The 26,361-nt window shown below is 44.4% G+C and overlaps 2 protein-coding genes across 5 annotated transcripts in view; both read left to right on the top strand.

The window, feature by feature from the left end:
- LOC112225629 (activin receptor type-2A) overlaps positions 1-15,520 on the top strand; it is a 679,452-nt gene extending 663,932 nt beyond the window's left edge. The window contains exons 5-11 of the mRNA XM_024389747.2: positions 7,669-7,812; positions 8,153-8,296; positions 8,651-8,796; positions 9,052-9,166; positions 9,422-9,560; positions 10,250-10,380; positions 12,223-15,520. Of these exons, the coding sequence (XP_024245515.1) occupies positions 7,669-7,812; positions 8,153-8,296; positions 8,651-8,796; positions 9,052-9,166; positions 9,422-9,560; positions 10,250-10,380; positions 12,223-12,417 (1,014 nt within the window). The 3' untranslated portion in view covers positions 12,418-15,520. The remainder of the gene's footprint in view (positions 1-7,668; positions 7,813-8,152; positions 8,297-8,650; positions 8,797-9,051; positions 9,167-9,421; positions 9,561-10,249; positions 10,381-12,222) is intronic.
- Positions 15,521-22,492: 6,972 nt separating this feature from the next.
- LOC112225622 (methyl-CpG-binding domain protein 5) overlaps positions 22,493-26,361 on the top strand; it is a 43,903-nt gene continuing 40,034 nt past the window's right edge. For all 4 annotated transcript variants that reach the window (XR_002949618.2, XR_002949617.2, XM_024389732.2 and 1 more), the window contains exon 1: positions 22,493-22,847. The gene's annotated coding sequence lies outside the window, so the exon portion shown is untranslated. The remainder of the gene's footprint in view (positions 22,848-26,361) is intronic.

Below are 26,361 nucleotides of genomic sequence, written 5' to 3'. Positions count from 1 at the left end.
ACAGAGAGAGAGAGAGTGATGGGAGAGACAGAGAGAGAGCGATGGGAGAGACAGAGAGAGAGAGCGATGGGAGAGACAGAGAGAGAGAGAGCGATGGGAGAGACAGAGAGAGAGAGAGAGAGAGCGATGGGAGAGACAGAGAGAGAGAGAGAGAGGGAGAGAGAGAGAGAGAGAGAGAGAGAGCGATGGGAGAGACAGAGAGAGAGAGAGAGGGCGATGGGAGAGAGAGAGAGAGGGCGATGGGAGAGACAGAGAGAGAGGGCGATGGGAGAGACAGAGAGAGGGCGATGGGAGAGACAGAGAGAGAGAGAGCGATGGGAGAGACAGAGAGAGAGAGAGAGAGAGCGATGGGAGAGACAGAGAGAGAGAGAGAGGGCGATGGGAGAGAGAGAGAGAGAGAGAGAGAGAGAGAGAGAGAGAGAGAGAGAGAGAGAGAGAGAGGAGAGAGAGAGAGAGAGAGAGAGAGAGAGAGAGAGAGAGAGAGAGAGAGAGAGAGAGAGGAGAGAGAGAGCGATGGGAGAGAGAGAGCGATGGGAGAGAGAGAGCGATGGGAGAGAGAGAGCGACGGGAGAGAGAGAGGGAGAGAGAGAGCGCGATGGGAGAGAGAGCGACGGGAGAGAGAGAACGACGGGAGAGAGAGAGCGACGGGAGAGAGAGAGCGACGGGAGAGAGAGAGCGACGGGAGAGAGACGGAGAGAGAGAGCGATGGGAGAGAGAGAGCGACGGGAGAGAGACGGGAGAGAGAGAGCGACGGGAGAGAGAGAGCGACGGGAGAGAGAGAGCGACGGGAGAGAGAGAGCGACGGGAGAGAGAGAGCGATGGGAGAGACAGAGAGAGAGCGATGGGAGAGAGAGGGCGATGGGAGAGAGACAGAGAGAGAGAGCGATGGGAGAGGCAGAGAGAGAGAGAAACAGAGACAGAGAGAGAGAGAGCGATGGGAGAGACAAAGGGCACACAGCCTTTGAACCATCCTCAATGTCTCTCCTCACTGCCTACAGGTCATACAGCTTCACTGCTACAACTCTTCCTTTCCCTCCATTACCAACGGCTCACTGAAATGACAGGCAGACAAATCAACACAAAGTGCACCTGTCTTGGCGTACTCTGCTTACTGTCACCTGGGTCCTAAGTCCAGGGTCAGCTGTACTTCACAGGTGTTACCGCTGCCTGGGATTTCATTTTATACTCTTGTTTCTACTACATTCTGGACTGACATTCTCATGGGCTTGCTTTCTTCTGCAGGCTCTGGCTTTCACGCACACCTCTGTACTCACACACGTCTGTACTCGCACACGTCTGTACTCGCACACGTCTGTACTCGCACACGTCTGTACTCGCACACCTCTGTACTCGCACACCTCTGTACTCGCACACGTCTGTACTCGCACACGTCTGTACTCGCACACCTCTGTACTCGCACACGTCTGTACTCGCACACCTCTGTACTCGCACACGTCTGTACTCGCACACGTCTGTACTCGCACACCTCTGTACTCGCACACGTCTGTACTCGCACACGTCTGTACTCGCACACCTCTGTACTCACACACGTCTGTACTCGCACACCTCTGTACTCACACACGTCTGTACTGCACACCTCTGTACTCGCACACGTCTGTACTCGCACACGTCTGTACTCGCACACCTCTGTACTCGCACACATGCATCACTAGCATTTAGCTGCGTGTGTGTGTGTGTGTGTGTGTATGCGTGCGTGTGTGTATGCGTGTGTGTGTGTGTGTATGCGTGCGTGTGTATATGCATGCGTGCGTGTGTATATGCGTGCGTGCGTGCGTGTGTATATGCGTGCGTGTGTATATGCGTGCGTGCGTGTGTATATGCGTGCGTGCGTGTGTATATGCGTGCGTGCATGTATATGCGTGCGTGCGTGCGTGTATATGCGTGCGTGTGTGTGTGTGTGTGTGTGTGAAGAAACCGTCTGTACTTGCTTGACGGTGTGTCAGGGGAGGGGAGGGAAGGGACCAGAAGCGTAATCACACTCTGTAACAGCCATTGCTACATTCTGAGGGAATTGTTGGCAGCCGCTGAAATGCTTCCCGTCAGCTTGTCATTATTACAGTGTCCTCAGGCTGAACACACTATAATATACACACAGAGCTGTGCTTGAAAACCTGGTGTTAGCAGGCGGGCTGCAGCCTCTCTCCTCACACACATACGCTTAACACACTGCCAATGTGACACACACCATTACTAGTTATGATTTGCCCTGGGAGTTTTGTTTGTCACTCCCTTCGCCCTATTGCGTCATCGGTCAGTGGTGTGTGAATGTTGGAAACAGGAATGAATTTGCTGGAGATTCAGTAGAGCAGGGCAGGACAGAGCAGGGCAGAGCAGGGCAGGACAGGACAGAGCAGGACAGAGCAGGACAGAGCAGGACAGCAGAGCAGGGCAGAGCAGGACAGCAGAGCAGGACAGGACAGAGCAGGACAGAGCAGGGCAGAGCAGAGCAGGGCAGGACAGAGCAGGGCAGGACAGAGCAGGGTAGAGCAGAGCAGAGCAGAGTAGAGTAGAGTAGGACAGCCTAATAGACTGTTAGATGTTGTCGTGACTTAGAAACGTGGCTGCAGGGGAACTCACAGTTGACTGGTTATTCCTTCCAGATGTTGCTTTGTACCAATGGCCCATCCTTGTTGTTGAGGTCCGTTGAAGCCACGCTTTTCTCAGGACAGACCCATGGTGTCCCTGATCCTAGGTCAGGAGTGGTGTTAAAATATCCTCTGGCCACAGGTCATCAGCTCAGCTGTCATTTGTTTTGTCTCTCATGCTGGAAATGTTTTCTTTACACCTCTTTCCTTAACTAGCACGCCTTTCATATTATGATAGAGGTAAGAGAAGTCTCTGTCATTCAGCAGTTGGTTACGATCTGTTCACAGTTTCTGCATCTCTTGTGAATATGATTTATCATATCCCTCAAGCTTGAGACTCCCACCACCTCAGATGCACCATTCATGTCTATTTTGAGTTTGAAACTGCGCACTGTTATTTTCATTTTTTTTTTTTATGTGCACGGATATATGCTAAATCCACTGTCCTGTTTGGGATTCAGCAGCAGGAGTGAAGTGCATGGACCGTTGCCTTATTGGTTGGAATGCAAGAGTCTGAGCATGCTATGAATGCAGCCAAAGAACGTTATGGTGAAATGATCGATATGGTGTCTTATACACTGCGTGCTGACAACAAATTCACACAAAAATTATCAATGGAAGTCAAATTTATCAACCCATGGAGGTCTGGATTTGGAGTCACACTCAAAATTAAAGTGGAAAACCACACTACAGGCTGATCCAACTTTGATGTAATGTCCTTAAAACAAGTCAAAATGAGGCTCAGTAGTGTGTGTGTGTGTGTGTGTGGCCTCCACGTGCCTGTATGACCTCCCTACAATGCCTGGGCATGCTCCTGATGAGGTGGTGGATGGTCTCCTGAGGGATCTCCTCCCAGACCTGGATTAAAGCATCCGCCAACTCCTGGACAGTCTGTGGTGCAACGTGGTGTTGGTGGATGGAGCGAGACATGATGTCCCAGATGTGCTCAATTGGATTCAGGTCTGGGGAACGGGCGGTCCATAGCATCAATGCCTTCCTCTTGCAAGAACTGCTGACACACTCCAGCCACATGAGGTCTAGCATTGTCTTGCATTAGGAGGAACCCAGGGCCAACTGCAACAGCATATGGTCTCACAAGTAGTCTGAGGATCTCATCTCGGTACCTAATGGTAGTCAGGCTACCTCTGGCGAGCACTTGGAGGGCTGTGCGGCCCCCCAAAGAAATGCCACTCCACACCATGACTGACCCACCGCCAAACCGGTCATGCTGGAGGATGTTGCAGGCAGCAGAACAAAGGCGGAGGTAGCGGTCCTGCTGCTGGGTTGTTGCCCTCCTACTGCCTCCTCCACGTCTCCTGATGTACTGGCCTATCTCCTGGTAGCGCCTCCATGCTCTGGACACTACGCTGACAGACACAGCAAACCTTCTTGCCACAGCTCGCGTTGATGTGCCATCCTGGATGAGCTGCACTACCTGAACCACTTATGTGGGTTGTAGACTCCGTCTCATGCTACCACTAGAGTGAAAGCACCGCCAGCATTCAAAAGTGACCAAAACATCAGCCAGGAAGCATAGGAACTGAGAAGTGGTCTGTGGTCCCCACCTGCAGAACCACTCCTTTATTGGGGGTGTCTTGCTAATTGCCTATAATTTCCACCTGTTGTCTATTCCATTTGCACAACAGCATGTGAAATTTATTGTCAATCAGTGTTGCTTCCTAAGTGGACAGTTTGATTTCACAGAAGTGTGATTGACTTGGAGTTACATTGTGTTGTTTAAGTGTTCCCTTTATTTTTTTGAGCAGTGTATCAATATGGGGTGGGAGAATGGTGGCTAACCACACACACACAGTTATAGGCTACTTAAATATAATAACCATTTTGAACAGAAGCAACCCACTGCCTGCTGTTTGCAGTATAGCTAAGTCAGTACAAGGATAACTGTTCTCAGTAGCTTGCAAACATCAATATTGATTCTCCGGTTGAAGACAAAAGAATGTGTCACACAGATGATAAATGTTAGGCCTCTCAGCCCGGTCCTAGCCTACAGGGACAGCTGGACCATAAAAATGACATTGTTTTCATTTTTACGAGTGCATGTGTTATGATTGATCACTTGAGAGAATGGCAACGTAAACATGACCTTGAACACTGATGACAGCTAGAGGTGCAGGGTGTGGCTGCGGTTAGGTCTGGACTGCAGGCTTTAGGCCCAGGTTATATATCCTGCCCTGTATGCTGCCCTCTTTCACTTGGTTTCCCTCTTCACTCATTTCCACTCCCTCCTTCCTGTTCCTCCTTTGCCCTCATTAATCAGACTATTCTTTCTTCCCTTCCTGTTGTGGCTGTATGCATGCAGGCCATTATGTGTACAACCTATGGGGAAAGATAAACATTCTCTGACATTAAAGAGGCTACTTTCCCTGCTTTTCAACTAAACCATTAGAGGACCAATAGTGGCCCTCATTGAAGCAGGTAAGCAGCCAGGGAATGCAAACGTAGTGTATTTGAGTTTTAAAAACGCTTAAAAAGTTTGTAATTTCTGCTTTTGAAATGTCAGACTTGATTTGTCGTAAAGAAAAATGTATCAACCCCTACAAAAATGTCCATGAATTATAATCCACGTAATAATTCACATTCCCTGTTGCTGCAGAAATGTTTTCCTGACGTAGCAAATTGGTTTAAATTAAGAGCCGACATCTGCATGGACCTGTAACAGTATGTAGACACAGAATGGTCATGGTCTGTCAGTACGGCGACCAGAACACCTCTTAATCAGTCTGTCATCATCATCATCATCATCATCCTGCCTTTGTAGTTCTCTTCCTTGATGGTATCCCGTAGTTCTCTTCTTTGATGGTATCCCGTAGTTCTCTTCCTTGATGGTATCGAGGCAAAGGTCTGTTTTTATTACTGTCTTGAGCTATGATGGATATTTTGGACATGATGGGTGTGCCCGTAAAACATGATCTATAGTTCGAGCAGAGCATATGCTTTTACATGGCTCCAGTGCAGATCAGAGCCGTACCTACAGTATACAGTACCAGTCAAAAGTTTGGACACACCTACTCATTCAAGGGTTTTTCTTTATTTTTACTATTTTCTACATTGTAGAATAATAGTGACGACATTCTCTCAACCAACTTCATGAGGTAGTCACCTGGAATGCATTTAAATTAACAGGTGTGCCTTGTTAAAAGTTCATTTGTTTGAGCCAATCAGATGTGTAAATAACACATATGGAATTATGTAGTAACCAAAAAAGTGTTAAACAAATCAAAATATATTTTATATTTGAGATTCTTCAAAGTAGCCACCTTTTGCCTTGATGACAGATTTGCACACTCTTGGCATTCCTTTTAACCAGCTTCACCTGGACTGCTTTTCCAACAGTCTTGAAGGTGTTCCCACATATGCTGAGCAGTTGTTGGCTGCTTTTCCTTCACTCTGCAGTCCAACTAACTATCTCAACTGGGTTGAGGTCGGGTGATTGTGGAGGCCAGGTCATCTGATGCAGCACTCCATCACTCTCCTAACTTGGTCAAATAGCCCTTACACAGCCTGAAGGTGTGTTGGGTCATTGTCCAGTTGAAAACAAATGATAGTCTCACGAAGAGAACCAGAAGGGATGGCGTATCACTGCAAAATGCTGTGGTAGCCATGCTGGTTAAGTGTGCCTTGAATTCTAAATAAATCATAGACAGTGTCACCAGCAAAGTACCCCCACACCTCCTCCATGCCTCACGGTGGGAACCACACATGCAGAGATCACCTGTTCACCTACTCTACGTCTCACAAAGACACGGCGGTTGGAACCAAAAATCTCAAATTTGGACTCATCAGACCAAAGGACAGATTTCCACCAGTATAATGTCCATTGCTCGTGTTTCTTGGCCCAAGCAATTCTCTTCTTCTAATTGGTGTCCTTTAGTAGTGGTTTCTTTGCAGCAATTCGAACATGAAGGCCTGATTCACACAGTCTCCTCTGAACAGTTGATGTTGAGATGTGTCTGTTACTTGAACTCTGTGAAGAATTTATTTGGCCTGCAATTTCTGAGGCTGGTAACTCTAATGAACTTAGGTAACTCTGGGTCTTTCTTTCCTGTGGCGGTCCTCATGAGAACCAGTTTCATCATAGCGCTTAACGGTTTTTGAGACTGCACTTGAAGAAACTTTAAAAGTTCTTGGAATGTTCTGTATTGACTGACCTTCATGTCTTAAAGTAATGATGGACTATCGTTTCTCTTTGCTTATTTGAGCTGTTCTTGCCATAATATGGACTTGGTCTTTTACCAAATAGGGCCATCTTCTGTATATCACCCTACCTTGTCACAACACAACTGATTGGCTTAAATGCATTAAGGAGGAAAGAAATTCCACAAATTAACTTTTAACAAGGCACACCTGTTAAAACTTGGTGATTCCATATGTGTTATTTCATAGTTTTGATGTTTTCACTATTATTTTACAATGTAGAAATTGTAAAAATAAAGAACAAACATTTGAAGGAGGAGGTGTGTCCAAACTCTTGCCTGGTACTGCATATAAAGGCTCCCAGTAGGTAATGTAAACTCCTAGTTCCAGACCAGGAACTCTAGTCCCATTGCTTTACCTGAAGTTAAACAATCACCCCACCTATTTCAAAGGGGTTATTGGAGCACCTGGACTTGTATATCCTTTTAACACTACTGGGCCAAGCCGAGCCGGAAGAACAGAATGGTTCTGGTTGGCCCTATAGTGTAAATCGGGTGTAGATATCCCTCCAGACCAGGTGTGCTGCAGCAGTCAGTCAGTCCCTCCATGCTCCTCTACGGTAAGTAGGTCAGGCCTCATCCAGTAGTCCAGAGAGGAGACAGGGGTTGGTGATTTTAGTTTAACATGCTCATCACTTCCCTAGCCCCCATAAGCCCCTTCTGTCAAAGCTTCATAGCACCTAGCCCAGCAGCTGGTTAAGTTTCTCTTTTCCCCCTATCCCAACCATTGGCCCTGCAACATGGAAGCCATTTTGGATCCTACTTCAATGTACTGCAGTCCCATTTAATGCTTGGTCTCTGTGTAACAAACAGTGAGTTTGATGTGTGTTTCTCTCTCTTCTCTGCAGGACCCGGGGCCCATGCCTCCCTCCCCCATCCTGGGACAGAAGCCTCTGCAGTTAATTGAGATCAAAGCCAGGGGGCGCTTCGGCTGCGTGTGGAAGGCTCAGTTGCTCAACGATTACGTGGCTGTCAAAATATTCCCCATTCAGGTACAGTAATGTAACCACTAACTACCACTAGTAGCAGGACAGAGGGCTGTGTGGAGGCTTTTCCTGCTTCTTTGGAAGAGAGAAGAGAGTGTCATCAGTCTTAAAGCTCCAGGCCCTAGATAAATCCTCCTGGGCTGACCAGCCCCCTACTTTAGAGGCCAATCACTAAGCCCACAGTGGCCTTGATTGACCGCTGAGCACCAACTGACATTACAGAACATACATTATTGTTCTATTTTTAAATAACATTTATTTTTTTCATGTCTAATAGGAATCCAAAACCCATTCTCAGTTGATATTGTACATCTTGAATAGTTTTCTGTGTGTTTGGCGTCCTCAGGACAAGCAGTCATGGCAGAACGAGTATGAGATCTACAACCTGAGCGGGATGAGGCATGAGAACCTGCTCCACTTCCTGGGAGCAGAGAAGAGGGGTAACAACATGGACATAGAGCTGTGGCTGATCACAGCCTACCACGAGAAGGTACAGCCCCCCCTGCTGGTCAGAGGATCACAGCACAAACAAAGCAAATTAAATCACAACTCATTCAACGTTGTCTTGCTAGAATTTAAAATGTACCCCAAGACATCAACCGTCTTTGTGAAAATGCAAATCTATGTAGCCATACTGGTCCAGTATTTATTAACAGGACTAACTTCGATAGAGCTGTTTCTTCCTATTTTTCAGAAAACACTAGAATGGTCTTTATCTGTGTTGAATATATCTGCCCTCTAGTGGTTAGAGGTAGAACAATCAGCTGGCATTACGTCAGATGGTAAGGTGAGCCACATTTGCTAGGTGCTGTTATATTAACTGGTTGTCTGCCTCCATCTCCAGGGCTCGTTGACAGACTATCTGAAGGCCAACGTGTTGTCGTGGAGCGAGCTGTGCCACATAGCCCAGACCACGGCTCGAGGCCTGGCCTACCTCCATGAAGACATCCCTGGTCTGAAGGACGGACACAAGCCAGCCATCGCCCACAGGTCAGCTCCCTGCTCTCCCATCCTCCCTGGTCTCCTATCTCTGTTTGTGTTCCTCTATCATTGCACTGCCATTAAAGACCTATTCTATGATGTTGTTTTCAATCCACTGCCTTCTTTCACTTACCCCACCCCCAAAAAAATCTATCTCTGTTTCCAGAAATACACAACATTCATTCTGTTAAATGATGGGTATCTTTCCTCTCCCACGCTGTCTGTTGTCTCATTGGTGTGTTTCTGTTTTGCTGTGATCCACAGGGACATCAAGAGTAAGAATATCCTTCTGAAGTCCAACCTGACGGCCTGCATCGCTGACTTTGGCCTGGCCCAGAGGTTTGAGGCTGGGAAATCCGCTGGGGACACGCATGGACAGGTGAGTGATGGGAGGAATGGTTGTGGAAGTGGTAGTCCAGTCTCCATGCCGTTCTAAATGACTGTAAACACGTCAGTATACCTCAACGTTCATGTTACAAAGAAAAAAACATCAACATTGTTCATCTGTTCAGCACTGGCGGAACTCTGTATTCCCAGATATCAGATTGACACAATTGCATGTAAATTGTCCAAAACAGGCAGGACCACCGATTGAGACTGATCTCTAACCTATGTGTGCGTCTGTTCATTGCAGGTGGGCACCCGGAGGTACATGGCCCCTGAGGTGCTGGAGGGGGCCATCAACTTCCAGCGGGACTCGTTCTTGAGGATAGACATGTATGCCCTGGGACTGGTGCTGTGGGAACTGGCCGCACGCTGCAAGGCTGCTGATGGTAAGAACACACTCCATGGTAGGCCCACGCAGAGTAGGAGTGGCCCACGCAGAGTAGGAGTGGCCCACGCAGAGTAGGAGTGGCCCACGCAGAGGAGGAGTGGCCAATTCTCTTCCAGTCTTCCTTGCATACTCTCTGGAGAGCTACCCTACTGCAGGATTTTGTTCCAGCTTTACTCAGAACCTTGATTAGCTAAATCAGGTGTAGGGCTGGAGCAGAAGCCAGCATACACAGTATCTCTCCGGGGGGGGGTCCTTTCCTGCACTACCATAGTCCTGGTGTCTAATCAGGGAATTCTGTCTGGATTCTGTCTGTCTGGTTCCATGGAGCCGTATTGACCTGGCCTAACCCGGGTTGTTGTGTCGGGGGTCAGCATGTGGTATGCCCTGCATGACATCTGGTTATCACTGGAGGTCAACTCTGTGTTAGAGTCTGGTCAGAGCAACTCACTGCCGTGGCCCCGAGGGAGACCTCCACTGGTCAAGAGCTGTTATTCAACACAAAGCATCAGCTCTGAATACCTTAGGAAAAAAACTCAGAGATCACTAATTGTGTTTAGATCACTGTTTAATTTTCTCTATTAGCTGAAAGTAATGACTGGTATATTGATTGCATTTTGTGAATGTTTTTTCTTTGTTGGAATAGATCACTGTGGTGTTGAGGTAACGGTCTGCTGTGTGTTATTTCAGGCCCAGTGGATGAGTACATGCTGCCGTTTGAGGAGGAGATTGGCCAGCACCCATCTCTGGAAGACATGCAGGATGTTGTAGTTCACAAAAAGCTGAGGCCCATGCTCAGGGAGTGCTGGCAGAAACACACTGTGAGTAGAACCTATACAGCATGTATCTTAACCAATCAACCATCGTGACCTGACTGAAGGGGTAGTACCATGACTACTACAAATGACCAAAACCCATTGTCATGCAACAGTAAGGAGATGTAGGACAGTGCCTTCAGAAAGTATTCACACCCCTTTGTTTTGTTACAAAGTGGGATTAAAATTGATTTAATTGTAAAAAATAAAAATACATGTTTATTGTCAACGATCTACACAGTACTCTGTCAAAGTGGAAGAAAAATTCTAACATTTGTCAAAGATTTATGAGTAATACACTACCGTTCAAAAGTTTGGGGTCACTTAAAAATCCTGTTTTTTGTTCATTAAAATAACATCAAATTAATCAGAAATACAGTGTAGACATTGTTAATGTTGTAAATGACTATTGTAGCTGGAATCGGTTGATTAGAAAACCCTTTTGCAATTATGTTAGCACAGCTGAAAACTGTTGTGCTGATTTTAAAAGACTTTAGACAAGTTGAATATCTGGAGCATCAGCATTTGTGGGTCCAATTACAGGTTCAAAATGTCCAGAAACAAAAGACTTTCTTCTGAAACTCGTCAGTCTATTCTTGTTCTGAGAAATGAAGGTTATTCCATGTGAGAAATTGCCAAGAACCTGAAGATCTCGTACAACGCTGTGTACTACTCCCTTCACAGAACAGCGCAAACTGACTCTAACCAGACTAAAAAGAGGAGTGGGAGGCCCCGGTGCACAACTGAGCAAGAGGACAAGTACATTAGAGTGTCTAGTTTGAGAAACAGATGCCTCACAAGTCCTCAACTGACAGCTTCATTAAATAGTACCCACAAAATACCAGTCTCAACGTCAACACTGAAGAGGCGACTCCGGGATGCTGGCCTTCTAGGCAGAGTTCCTCTGTCCAGTGTCTGTGTTCATTTGCCCATCTTAATATTTTATTTTTATTGGCCAGTCTGAGATATGGCTTTTTCTTTTCAACTCTGCCTAGAAGGCCAGCATCCTGGAGTCACCTCTTTACTGTTGATGCTGAGACTGGTGTTTTGCGGGCCTCATGGTGAAATCCCTGAGCGGTTTCCTTCCCCTCCGGTAACTGAGTTAGGAAGGACACCTGTATCTTTGTATTGACTGGGTGTATTGATACACCATCCAAAGTGTAAGTAATAACTTCACCATGCTCGAAGGGATATTCAGTGTCTGCTTTTTTATTTTTACCCATCTACCAATAGGTGCCCTTTGCGAGGAATTGAAAAACTTCTGGTCTTTGTGGTTGAATCTGTGTTTAAGATTCACTGCTCGACTGAGGGACCTTACAGATAATTGTTTGTGTGGGGTACAGAGATGAGAGTCATTCAAAAATCATGTTAATTAAACACTGTTATTGCACACAAAGTGAGTCCATGCAACTTATTATGTGATTTGTTAAGCGCATTTCTACCATGACCCATGGCACTGCTTACCTCATCTGTTTATGCCTCGACTACGGTTCAGACGGTTTGTCTGCAGAGCATCCTAACGCGAGCCCAATGCAGACACTTATTGATCGTAGAATTACATCTTTCTACGATTTTTTTTTCTCTCCCCCCCCAGTCTAGAAGATAGTGTCCATTTCTGTCTGAAATGTCTGCTGAGTGGCCTCCTCCTCACAGTTTCTCAGTGTCTCCTACCTACGATCTGTTTCCCCTCTTGTGGATCTGTAACAGTAGATTAGTTAACTTAATGGTGTCTGGTCTCTCTCTCTCCACCATGACGCATGGTCCCATGGTGGGCCTCGCTCGATGTGTGTCATTGTGCCCTTGTGTCGCCGAGGGTAACCGTGTGTGTGTGTGTTCTGTCCCTCCCAGGGCCTGACCATGCTGTGTGAGACCATCGAGGAGTGCTGGGACCACGAGGCGGAAGCACGCTTGTCGGCAGGGTGCGTGGAGGAGCGCATGGTGCAGATGCAGCGTCTCAACAACGTCACCGCACCCGAGGAGATCGTCACAGTCGTCACCATGGTGACCAACGTGGACTACCCCCCCAAAGAATCCAGCCTATGACTAGGCGTATGAACAGGAGAACAGATCCCAAAGAGACTCGCCTCCCTAAGCAGAAGGTCAGGACTCTTTCCAACGTTCGTCGCTAACTCTGGGACTATACCCAAAGAGGCGCCAAAATCATTTAGTGGACCTGGGTTCATGGAGAACGATCCAGTTTTAAACTGGTTCCTATTGCATTTAGCTACATGTGTACCTAAAGACTTGCTCATGCCCAGGTCTTTTAAAAGGGGAGGGCATGATGGGGGAGTGGGGAGGGGGGGACAATCAATCATCTAGACCCCTCACTGAACAAATATTTTTGTCCAGCACCTTGACAATGGACAAAGTCATTTTAAAGTTGACCTTTTGGTTGATATTACCATATTTTTTGTAAAATTAAAGGAAAATGTACTTCCTGGACTGACTTCAGTTTTTTTTCTAAGAAAAGGAGGAACAGGAGAGAAGAAGAATCGAGACACACAGTTAACTTTATTTCAGTATATAAAAAAAAAAAGGGCAACTTGGTTTTTAAACACATTTGCTGTTTGTGTTTCTCCGAATGACTACTGTAATGCCAATAAGAAACAGCTTCTGAATGTCTGTGTTTCGCTGCTGTACAGAGAGAGAGAGAGCGAGAGAGAACAGCGTAATCAAGGTTATTTATCCGGACCTGCCTCACAGCATTTCTATACAAATAACCATCAACCTCTTGAGTCTCTCAACAAGGTATACCTCAGTTGTACATCCTACAAATAAGTATGTTTTCCTTTGTAACACTAAAACCACTACAGGACATTGACATTCAGATGACATGTTTGGTATTGAACCCTTTTCAACTAATGGAGTATGCCAACAAAATGGCCATTCACAAACAAGTGTTTCTGCCTTTTTTGTTTCTGTTTGTGTATTTTTTGTGTGTATTTTCTATGTTGCCCCTGCTATTCAAATGTGACTGTGAGCATTGTTGTTTTTACCAAAATGTTTTGAACTTTTTAAACATCCCTGAAAATATGAAAATATTTGAGGAAAAATAATTCAAAGCACTTCCCTTTGTAGGTTTGCGGTGTCCACATAATATTAAAAACGCATGCCTTTTTTTGTTTCGTTTTTGAGCCTCTTATGTAAAAGTATGACGCTAATGTCGGTTGTTTGAAACCCCCTTTTGATTTGAAACTAAAATGTCTACAATCTACTGTAACTGTATTGCTCATTCTCCCTGCCATGTTTGTGGTGTTTTCTGTTCTTAGTCTACTATCTTCACCGTATTTGAAAACGTCTCAGGAAGCAATACGTTACTCTACGAACCCCCCTCTGCGTTTAGGCTCTGACTTATTCTCGTGCCATTATTTTGGATAACCTAGCCGAGGGGTGCGTACACAAGGTCTTTACGGCTTCTGTGGTTTTCAGGTAGATGTCCATTTAGACGGGTTATCCAGAACATGTCAGGTGTTCTACATTGCTAATGTAGCCATCATGATAAACAATTGATACGTGTTCACCCTCAGTCTTGTATTCTCCATCACTAACAGCATGTCCACCACTTTGGCTATGTGCTACTGTAGACAACCCATAACAGATTCAAATGGCCAATTGTAGCTTTCAGATTCTAACCAGAAATAGGTTCTATTAGTAGTCCTATTGTAGTTAAACACTGGTGACTCAATTCTGTGCTTCTCTCCGCCAGACAGATGTAGTTATATCCTACCACATGAAGAGAGACGTTCAGGGACATAATAACACCATGCTGTTACTGTTTTCACTGGATACAATCAAAGTTGGAATTGACTGTTGCTTTTTGCCATGGCACCAACTTTCTTTCCCTCTGTGTAGCTTTTGTTTTTAAAATCAATGTAATCATCTGTTTGTGTTTATTCTCTTGACTTAAAACCAGTACATCCTCTCTGGCAAGAACTGTATGCCAACTCAATAGTGTAACAACATGTAAGTTCTGGATTTAAAGCGGTCACGGCATCTGTTGGACTAACACCGTGTAGCTCAGGGTTTCTTATTCTCTGATTGACTGACATCTATGCTACTCTTGCTATTCCTCTCTAACCAGAGCCACTCTGATTCAGGAGTGTAGACACGGGGAGCCAACAGAAGAGCAATCTTCAAAAACAGGGGGAGGCAGATTTGCAACCGCTGCCATTTTGACATGTACAAGAGGAAAGTCAAATCCAATCTGTTTGCATCCGTATTTTGTTCCACAATATCTTTTTAGGAACACTACTGCTGTGCAGATACTCTATCTCCCTAAACAGATACTTCCCTCTGGCCTCAGAAGGTTTCTAGGATTCTTTCATGTCAAACAAGCTACTTCTATGACAGTCATGTTCTTAAGAAGGCACACATTGCATGTCGCCTACATTGTAGTATACCCCTTAACATAAGCCAAACCCCTCTATGACAGCAGATGACTGGATGGAAAATGCACAGTATGTACATATGAATGTTGTTTTAGATAGTGATTTTAGCATGAGGTTGTTTTTATGGTCTCAAAGTGAAAAAAGAAAACAATCCTTTATCATGTTAATAATATTCCAAAAAAGAATTTAATGTTCATTTTATATGTAATTGTATTGTAAAAAAAAAAAAAAAAAATTGGTTTATTAATTTATGTCAAGGCCCAGACAATGCTCACTTCTCTTTCAAAGGAAAAAGTATTGTTATTATATAGGCTAGCAAAGACTCCCTGGATTGGCTCATTCATTACCTCAGACCAATCAGACAGACGTCCTAGCTGTCAACTCAACCTTCCCACAACATTTACCAGTCTATGGTGTGACCATAGACTTGTGTAGTTAACAGTGCTGTGGGGATATGAGATTTGACAAGCTACGGAGTTTTTCTTTGAACATTTACTATGTTATGGTGACGCATCACTTTCGTCATCACAACAGAATTGGTGTCACTGTAACTGAGGTTTGTGTTACCTGCCGATATTCTCACCGTGGTCCTAAATGGCCATCCTGCTAATCGAAATAAACATGACATCTTTTCCTTTGTTTTGCAAGTATTTAACAAAACCGTTTCAGGGCTTGGTTGGAAGTGATAGGTAAATATTGTACAGAAGACATTTTATGCCATTTCTCCCCCTAAAATAAAGTATAGTGGTTGCTCTGAACAATGTGTACCGTCTGTTTTATCATCTCTCTACTGCAGGGTTAGAGTCCGTTCTGAGCATGAAAAACACAGGTGTACTGTCCTGGGAGCAATGAAAAATATGCAACAACATTCATCCAATGTTTATCCACCACCTGTGCAAACCCATGAATGCGCGTATGGCTTTGAATGAATGTCACAACTGTCCTGCTGATTTAGGATATAGATTTTGAGAATTGGACCGATTCATGCAGTCCCTCATCTCTGTCTGGAAGAATTTCTGATGCAATGCTGAAGTACAGTAAATCAAATTGTATTGGTCACATACACATGGTTAGCAGATGTTAATGCGAGTGTAGCGAAATGCTTGTGCTTCTAGTTCTGACAGTGCAGTAATATCTAACAAGTAATATAACAATTTCACAACAACTACCTTATACACACAAATGTAAAGGGATGAATAAGAATATGTACATTATAAATATATGGATGAGCGATGGCCGTGCAGCATAGGCAAGATGCAGTGGATGGTATAGAATACACTATTTACAGTTGAAGTCGGAAGTTTACATACACTTAGGTTGGAGTCATTAAAACTCATTTTTCAACCACTCCACAAATTTCTTGTTAACAAACTATAGTTCTGGCAAGTCGGTTAGGACATCTACTTTGTGCATGACACAAGTAATTTCCCAACAATTGTTTACAGACAGATTATTTCACTTAATTCATTATATCACAATTTCAGTGGGTCAGAAATTTACATACACTAAGTTGACTGTGCCTTTAACAGCTTGAAAAGTTCCAGAAAATGATGTCATGGCTTTAAAAGCTTCTGACAGGCTAATTTACATAATTTGAGTCAATTGGAGGTGTACCTGTGGATGTATTTCAAGGCCTACCTTCAAACTCAGTGCCTCTTTGCTTGACATCATAGGAAAATCAAAATAAATCAGCCAAGACCTCAGAAAAAAAATGGTAGACCTCCACAATTCTGGTTCATCCTTGGGAGCAATTTCCAAACACCCATGTTCATCTGTACAAACAATAGTACGCAAGTTTAAACACCATGGGACCACGCAGCCGTCATACCTCTCAGGAAGGAGACGCGTCCTGTCTCCAAGAGATGAACGTACTTTGGTGAGAAGTACAAATCAATCCCAGAACAACAACATAGGACCTTGTGAAGATGCTGGAGGAAACAGGTACAAAATTATCTATATCCACAGTAAAACAAATCCTACATCGAAATCCTACTCAGCAAGGAAGAAGCCACTGCTCCAAAACCACCAAATAAAAGCCAGACTACGGTATGCAACTGCACATGGGGACAAAGATTGTACATTTTGGAGAAATGTCCTCTGGTCTGATGAAACAAAAATAGAACTGTTTGGCCATAATGACCATCATTATGTTTGGTGGAAAAAAGGGGAGGCTTGCAAGCTGAAGAACACCATCCCAACCGTGTGGTACGGGGGTGGCAGCATCATGTTGTGGGGGTGCTTTGCTGCAGGAGAGACTGGTGCACTTCACAAAATAGATGGCATCATGAGGCAGGAATATTATGTGGATATATTGAAGCAACATCATCTTTCACTGCTATGCGGATGACACACAGCTGTACATTTCAATGAAACATGGTGAAGCCCCAAAATTGCCCTCGCTAGAAGCCTGTGTATCAGACATAAGGAAGTGGATGGCTGCAAACTTTCTACTTTTAAACTCGGACAAAACAGAGATGCTTGTTCTAGGTCCCAAGAAACAAAGAGATCTTCTGTTGAATCTGACAATTAATCTTAATGGTTGTACAGTCGTCTCAAATAAAACTGTGAAGGACCTCGGCGTTACTCTGGACCCTGATCTCTCTTTTGAAGAACATATCAAGACCATTTCAAGGACAGCTTTTTTCCATCTACGTAACATTGCAAAAATCAGAAACTTTCTGTCCAAAAATGATGTAGAAAAATTAATCCATGCTTTTGTCACTTCTAGGTTAGACTACTGCAATGCTCTACTTTCCAGCTACCCGGATAAAGCACTAAATAAACTTCAGTTGGTGCTAAATACGGCTGCTAGAATCCTGACTAGAACCAAAAAAATTGATCATATTACTCCAGTGCTAGCCTCTCTACACCTGCTTCCTGTCAAAGCAAGGGCTGATTTCAAGGTTTTACTGCTAACCTACAAAGCATTACATGGGCTTGCTCCTACCTATCTCTCTGATTTGGTCCTGCCGTACATACCTACACGTACGCTACGGTCACAAGACGCAGGCCTCCTAATTGTCCCTAGAATTTCTAAGCAAACAGCTGGAGGCAGGGCTTTCTCCTATAGAGCTCCATTTTTATGGAACGGTCTGCCTACCCATATCAGAGACGCAAACTCGGTCTCAACCTTTAAGTCTTTACTGAAGACTCATCTCTTCAGTGGGTCGTATGATTGAGTGTAGTCTGGCCCAGGAGTGGGAAGGTGAACGGAAAGGCTCTGGAGCAACGAACCGCCCTTGCTGTCTCTGCCTGGCCGGTTCCCCTCTTTCCACTGGGATTCTCTGCCTCTAACCCTATTACAGGGGCTGAGTCACTGGCTTACTGGGGCTCTCTCATGCCGTCCCTGGAAGGGGTGCGTCACCTGAGTGGGTTGATTCACTGATGTGGTCATCCTGTCTGGGTTGGCGCCCCCCCTTGGGTTGTGCCATGGCGGAGATCTTTGTGGGCTATACTCAGCCTTGTCTCAGGATGGTAAGTTGGTGGTTGAAGATATCCCTCTAGTGGTGTGGGGGCTGTGGTTTGGCAAAGTGGGTGGGGTTATATCCTTCCTGTTTGGCCCTGTCCAGGGGTGTCCTCGGATGGGGCCACAGTGTCTCCTGACCCCTCCTGTCTCAGCCTCCAGTACTTATGCTGCAGTAGTTTATGTGTCGGGGGGCTAGGGTCAGTTTGTTATATCTGGAGTACCTCTCCTGTCCTATTCGGTGTCCTGTCTTGAATCTAAGTGTGCGTTCTCTAATTCTCTCTTTCTCTCTCTCTCTCGGAGGACCTGAGCCCTAGGACCATGCCCCAGGACTACCTGACATGATGACTCCTTGCTGTCCCCAGTCCACCTGGCCGTGCTGCTGCTCCAGTTTCAACTGTTCTGCCTTATTATTATTCGACCATGCTGGTCATTTATGAACATTTGAACATCTTGTCCATGTTCTGTTATAATCTCCACCCGGCATAGCCAGAAGAGGACTGGCCACCCCACATATGCTCTCTCTAATTCTCCCTTTCTCTCAGAGGACCTGAGCCGTAGGACCATGCCACAGGACTACCTGACATGATGACTACTTGCTGTCCCCAGTCCACCTGACCGTGCTGCTGCTCCAGTTTCAACTGACCTGAGCCCTAGGACCATGCCCCAGGACTACCTGACATGATGACTCCTTGCTGTCCCCAGTCCACCTGACCGTGCTGCTGCTCCAGTTTCAACTGTTCTGCCTTATTATTATACGACCATGCTGGTCATTTATGAACATTTGAACATCTTGGCCATGTTCTGTTATAATCTCCACCCGGCACAGCCAGAAGAGGAATGGCCACCCCACATAGCCTGGTTCCTCTCTAGGTTTCTTCCTAGGTTTTGGCCTTTCTAGGGAGTTTTTCCTAGCCACCGTGCTTCTACACCTGCATTGCTTGCTGTTTGGGGTTTAAGGCTGGGTTTCTGTACAGCACTTTGAGATATCAGCTGATGTACGAAGGGCTATATAAATACATTTGATTTGATCTCAAGACATCAGTCAGGAAGTTAAAGCTTAGTCGCAAATGGGTCTTCCAAATGAACAATGACCCCAAGCATACTTCCAAAGTTGTGGCAAAATGGCTTAAGGACAACAAAGTTAAGGTATTGGAGTGGCCATCACAAAGCCCTGACCTCAACCCTTTAGAAAATGTGTGGGCAGAACTGAAAAAGTGTGTGCGAGCAAGGAGGCCTACAAACCTGACTCAGTTACACCAGTTACACTGACTCATTCACCCAACTTATTGTGGGAAGCTTGTGGAAGGCTACCTGAAACGTTTGACCAAAGTTAAACAATTTAAAGGCAATGCTACCAAATGCTAATTGAGTATATGTAAACTTCAGACCCACTGGGAAGGTGATGAAAGAAATCAAATCTGAAATAAATCATTGACTCTACTATTATTCTTACATTTCACATTCTTAAAATAAAGTGGTGATCCTAACTGACCTAAAACAGGGATTTTTTTACTAGGGTTAAAATGTCAGGAATTGTGAAACTGAGTTCAAATGTATTTGGCTAAGGTGTATGTAAACTTCCAACTTCAACTGTACATATGAGATGAGTAATGTACATATGAGATGAGTAATGTAGGATATGTTGACATTATTAAGGTGCAGTTATTTAAAGTGACTCGTGATACCTTTTATTAAATGTATTGGAGTGGCCAGAGATTTGAGTCTAAGTTTGCAGCAGCCACTCTTTGTAAGTGATGGCTGTTTACCAGTCCGATGGCCTTGAGATAGATGCTGTTTTTCAGTCTCTCGGTCCCAGCTTTGATGCACCTGTCCTGACCTTACCTTCTGGATGATAGCGGGGTGAACAGGCAGTGGCTCGGTTAGTTGTTGTCCTTGATGAGCTTTTTGAGTGTTTTAGGTGACAAGACAAATTTCTTCAGCCTCCGAGGTTAAAGAGGCGCTGTTGTGCCTTCTTCACCACTCTGTCTGTGTGTTTGGACCATTTCAGTTTGGCCGTAATGTGTATGCTGAAGAACTTAACTTTCCACCTTTTCCACTACTGTCCCGTCGATGTGGATGGGGGGGATGCACCCTCTGCTGTTTCCTGAAGTCCACGGTCATCTCCTTAGTTTTGTTGACGTTGAGTGAGAGGTTATTTTCCTGACACCACACTCCGAGGGCCCTCACAACCTCCCTGTAGGCCATCTCGTCATTGTTGGTAATCAAGCCTACTACTGTAGTGTCATCTGCAAACTTGATGAATGAGTTGTGCATGGGGTGTGCATGGCCACGCAGTCATGGGTGAACAGGGAGTACAGGAGAGGGCTGAGAACGCACCTTTGTGGGGCCCCAGTGTTGAGGATCAGCGGGTGGAGATGTTTTCTACCCTCACCATCTGGGGGCGGCCCGTCAGAAAATCCAGGACCCAGTTGCACAGGGCGGGGTCGAGACCCAAAGTCTCGAGCTTAATGACGAGTTTGGAGGGCACTATGGTGTTAAATGCTGAGCTATAGTCAATGAACAGCATTCTTACATAAGTATTCCTCTTGTCCAGATGGGATTGGGCTGTGTGATGGCGATTGCGTCGTCTGTGGATCTATTGGGGCGGTAAGCAAATTGGAGTGGATCTAGGGTATCAGGTAGGGTTGAGGTGATATGATCTTTGACTAGTCTCTCAAAGCACTTCATGATGACAGAAGTGAGTGCTACTGGGCGATAGTCATTTAGTTCAGTTATCTTAGCTTTTTGGGAACAGGAACAATGGTGGCCCTCTTGAAGCATGTGGGCACAGCAGACTGGGATAGGGATTGATTGAATATGTCCGTAAACACACCAGCCAGCTGGTCTGCGCATGCTCTTAGGACGCAGCCAGGGATGCCGTCTGGGCCGGCAGACTTGCGAGGACCTTGCAAGTTTAAATGTTTTACTCATGTTGCCCATGGTGAAGGAGAGCCCACAGGCTTTGGTAGCGGCTGTGTCAGTGGCACTGTATTATCCTCAACGCGAGCAAAGAAGTTGTTTAACTTGTCTGGGAGCAAGATGTCTTACTGTGGATTTCAGCACAACAGGGAGTTGGAGAGTTCCATCTGTTCACTAGGTGGCAGCAAAGCCCATTGCATCTCAGATTCCCTTTCTCACACTATGGGATGGAGGCATGATCCTGATGCTGCAGCAAGGCCCCAACAGTGAATTGAACATGCTGGGGCTTGATACACTTAATATGTATGTATAGTAAATAAATACAACGTGTGCACTTTTCTTTACCTACTAGCATTAACTTCTTTATTGAGGCACAATGTACTTACTATAACTATGATATGTGGTTTTATCACCTCGCTATCTTAAAGGTTGACTTTTTAAAAACTGTATAACTAACTGATCAATGCACCATCATACCAGGTAATTTAATGCTTAAAAACAAACATTTATGAAAAAGACATTTGGCTACAGAAGTGCTATTTTTTGCCTTTTTCTATAACTTCCGTCAAAACACATTCTGGGTGAGTTATGCCGCGTTCAAAACAACTCGGAACTCGTAAATCTCCGATTTCAGTGGGTTCAAGAAAACTCGGAACTCCGGAAAAGAATCAAAATAGCTCAGACTGGGAAAAATCGTTTTGAAAGGTCCTCCAACTCCGAATTCCAAGTCGACAATCTTTCTAGAGCTCCGACTTTCCGGTCTGAATATCACTGACAACATGATTTGACCTCGTTTTTTCTTTAGTTCCCATTTGTCTTAAAGCAACATTACTGGCTGGCTAAAGTGGCTTGTTCAGTTAACGAATTTGCCAAGGCACGCATGACCAGAATGACACACCGACAACCACCAAAGAAAGGCACACTCCATTTATGTTCGAAAAATGAGAAAGGGGCGGAGTTGGACCGTTTTTTGTGCGCAAAGTCGACCTTTAAGATGAATGCATTTATTAACTGTAAATCTGCTAGATGACAAAAATCCAAATGTATACACATTATTTACACTATCTATGAAAGTTGTGGGGGAAATCCTTCAAATTAAATACATTCAATGGATGCATTATGAAGAATGTCCGTCAGTAGTGCACTATAAACACATAAAATAATCAGAATATGCCTGCATTATGGCATGCATCCACCACAATAATTTTGAAGATACTAGAATGTTTCAACATGTCTCCCTTTCTAAACCTTGCGTTCTTTTTACATTCTGTTGCATGCTGGGACAGATTTTCCAGGCTCCAGCTGTGGCGCATGCGCAATCCATCTCTCCCATCTTTCTATTCCCAACAAGCTCGAGAGAAATCTAGCAGTGGCACTTGTACGTGGGAGCGCTTTAATGTAGATTTTTCAAAGGAAAAGCCAACCTGAACCTCTTCTTCTTTTTTATTTTTACATTTCTCTACATATAATCCTGAAAAGCAAAATGTGAACTGTTGAATTGGAGGGCATGGTATTTTGGATATGCTAAACCTTATTTCTGACTCTCAAGCCTCTCAGCAACAGACCTCTGCCTGGTGTCTGTCTCAATTTTGGCCCTGGCTCGACTGACATTTCTGCAAAGAAGGGCTTCGGTTCATGTTGTTATTGAACTAAATTCTCCGTGTCGTGTTTTTTGTCTTCTGAAATGGGAAGCTATAAAGGTAAGAGTGCTATATTAGTTTACACATTTAAGAAAACATTTATAGGCAACTCTAGCTGGCTAGCTAAATAGCTAGCTAGCGACTAGTAACAACACATTCTGTGTAAAATAAAATTATATATTATTTTATCATACAGGACTACTGTTGTAGCTATCTTCACCATCCGTGTCGCTTGGCTGCGAAATTGCTCTTGCTGTGTTTGTTATGGCATCGTCAATAGCAGCAGGCTCGTACGCGTAACTGGCCACCAGTAGGAAGCTTAAGTAAGGCTAGGTAGCCAGCTAGATAGCATGCTATCCCTAGAGGCCAATTATCAGCTGCAATTTACATACTTTCTAGTTACCAAGAAAGTTATTTACCCTAACAGTTAGTGATCTACGCAGATTATTTTGCCAGTCAAATCAGCACCCGACAACGTGCATGGTTTTCAAAATAGTGCGCGTGCTGTCTACCTCACGCGCACACGACATAATGTCATCAATATGTAACGTTAACTACTTCTGCCGTATTCAGAGGAGTGCGGCTATGGCACAGTAATAATGCACCTGGCCTAATTGTTTCCATCCTATATAGTGGATAGTGATGGCAATCCGTAGCAGTATTATTTTTTGTACTATAATGCCTAATACCAGAATATTAGTTTTTGCAGATGTTCGCATCGGTTTAGATGCCTGTTCGGCATCTGGTCTGTTTGCAATGTTAATCAGACCCTCTGCATAGGCCACCAGCAAACATCCCATAGGACAGAGAATGACATCTTAGTAGATATTAATTTGTGAGAGAGAATAGAGTATTGCTCCACTGTCAAAACCTTATTTTCAAGGGGGTGACAAAGGTAAGGACAAAAAAAATGACCATGTTGCATCACGTGATCCATTATTTGTTTCCTGTGGTTTTCCTTTCCATTTCTGTTGTAAGTAATGTTATATATTAGTGTCTGGTCTGTTGCTCCCCCATTCATGAAAGCGAACTGCTTTAGCGCCTATTGACAATAGTATTTTCTGACCAGGGGAGTTTTGTTAAGAGAGTGACGCTTGCACCCGTTTTTGGAAACATAAGGAACATATCTTTGATATCAGCCAAAAATAATAATAAAAAAACAGAAGCTTAATGTCCCCACAAGGGAAGACATAGCGGCCACCTGTGCTAATTGGCTATATAGCCTGCTCTGAACACCTGTGTGTAACATGCTGACCAAACCTGCTCCCCGCATGCGTCTGTGTGCGCCATCATGCCCGTGTTGATTTTGTCTATCCGTACCAAAAGCTTTCATGACATCCATGTTAAAATATCAAAACCGACTGGATTAGCTGGATCTTTATAGACTTTTGACCCCATGTTGAGTCATACAAAATCGTTTGCGCTCTACTCTGACAATTACTCCACAGATAAAAAGGGGAATCCTAGTTCATTTTTCTCCTTGTTCATTCTTCTTATTCTGTGGATTTTATATGGCAGTTGGCAACCAACTTTAAGGTGCATTACCACCAACAAATGGACTGAAGTGTGGCCCAGCTTCACCCTTCAATCACTCACATGGTTATATGCAGGTAGCTTAGTGGATAGAGCATTGGGCCAGTAACCGAAAGGCTGCTAGATCAAATCCCCGAGCTGACAAGGTAAAAATCTGCCGTTCTGCCCCTGAATAAGGCAGTTAACCCACTGTTCCTAGGCTGTCATTGTAAATAAGAATTTGTGCTTAACTGACATACCTAGTTTAAAAAAAAAAAAGAAGTAAAACAATGAGATGGGAGAGGTGGGACTTGCAGTGCAAGCATCTAAAATGCTTGATGGTTATGCAGAAGCTCGTAGCCGAGCAGTTCAGATGAAGTTATTGAATAATACGTTTATTTTGCAATGCGGGCAGTGTGGTCAGCATGTAAAGGTAACTGGGGAGGAAGTGTAGTTCTTCAACTGAAGGCACACACACAGCTTGTGGATCTGTGCAGAACTGCTGCAGTGAGTGCATCATTTTTTATTTGAAAGATTATTTCTAGCTGATATGAAAGATAAGGGGCATATCAGCATATGTTTTCGAAAACCTTGATGCGATGATTATTATTATTGACGTTTCTGAACGTTAAAACGCAGCGTCTGGGGTGTTGTACAAAACAAGGTCATCAGCGATTGGATCGTCTCTAACCAATCAGAGTATCAAATCCAATGATTCATTTAGTAAACGCCACTTTGGCCCAACCCTTTTGTCTCTGGTCCAACCCATCGGTTTCTTTGACCAATCAGAACCCTTAGAATGTGTTTACGTTCTAGTAGCCTATGATGAGTCGTAAGAAAAATATACCGAAGTGGGATCTCATCTTTCTATGCCTACTGCGTTAGGTTAGCAAGGAGTTTTGGTAGGTCGGCTAGACGGTCTGGCCATTCTTTATAAACTACTGCGCATTAATGGAATACTGAAATAAGACAAATAATGAATGTATGGGGTCGGTCTATTTACTAGAAGTCCACTATATGGGTGTCGGTTTGAGCTGTCATAGCACAATAATAAACTTAGCAAAAAAAGAAACGTCCCTTTTTCAGAACCCTCTCTTTCAAAGATAATTTAAAAAAATCCAAATAACTTCACAGATCTTTATTGTAAAGGGTTTAAATACTGTTTCTCATGCCAGTTCAATGAACCATAAACAATTCATTAACATGCACCTGTGGAACGGTCGTTAAGACACTAGCAGCTTACAGACGGTAGGCAATTAAGGTCACAGTTATGAAAACTTGGGACACTAAAGAGTCCTTTCTACTGACTCTGAAAAACACCAAAAGAAAAATGCCCAGGGTCCCTGCTAAATTTGCGTGAACGTGCCTTAGGCATGCTACAAGGAGGCATGAGGACTGCAGATGTGGCCAGGGCAATAAATTGCAATGTCCGTACTGTGAGACGCCTAAGACAGAGCTACAGGGAGACAGGACGGACATTTGTTAGTCACATGTCTGTGGAACTTTTATTTTCTCAGTTGTTGACTCTTGTTATGTTGATACAAATATTTACACATGTTAAGTTTGCGAAAATAAACACAGTTGACAGTGAGAGGACATTTCTTTTTTTTGCTGAGTTTACATCCCGCCGGACCACTCATTACTTCCCGTGTTTCATAAATCTCATATTTATGGATGTGGAGTCCTATCCAATTATAGAACATCGCAGGACAATCAATTAAATTGATGGGAGAATCCTTCATGGCTGAGACGCAAGGAGGGAGAGGTGCTCACTCCATGTTCTTCTATACTCTGAGTTGATATTTACATAATAATGAGTTGTCCTCGACCACACCCACAAACTGGGGGGGAACGTTTTCCCATTGACCCTCATTGTAAAAGAGACAACTTTTGTCGAATTCGAATTATATATAGTTTTTATACAGAAATAGTAAAACATGCCAAAAAGCTGCTGTGTTGTTCAGTCTACCTGTAACGGTCAAAAAAGCCTAACCTACGGTCCGTAATGCTCTCTTATAGGAGCATAAAAAAATGTAGGGAATTATAAAATCGGTGGTACGAG

This window comes from Oncorhynchus tshawytscha, linkage group LG26 (assembly GCF_018296145.1).
Source record: "Oncorhynchus tshawytscha isolate Ot180627B linkage group LG26, Otsh_v2.0, whole genome shotgun sequence".
NCBI lineage: Eukaryota > Metazoa > Chordata > Actinopteri > Salmoniformes > Salmonidae > Oncorhynchus > Oncorhynchus tshawytscha.
The sequence above is the reverse complement of the archived record's forward strand: the minus strand, read 5'-3'. Positions and strand labels throughout refer to the sequence as shown.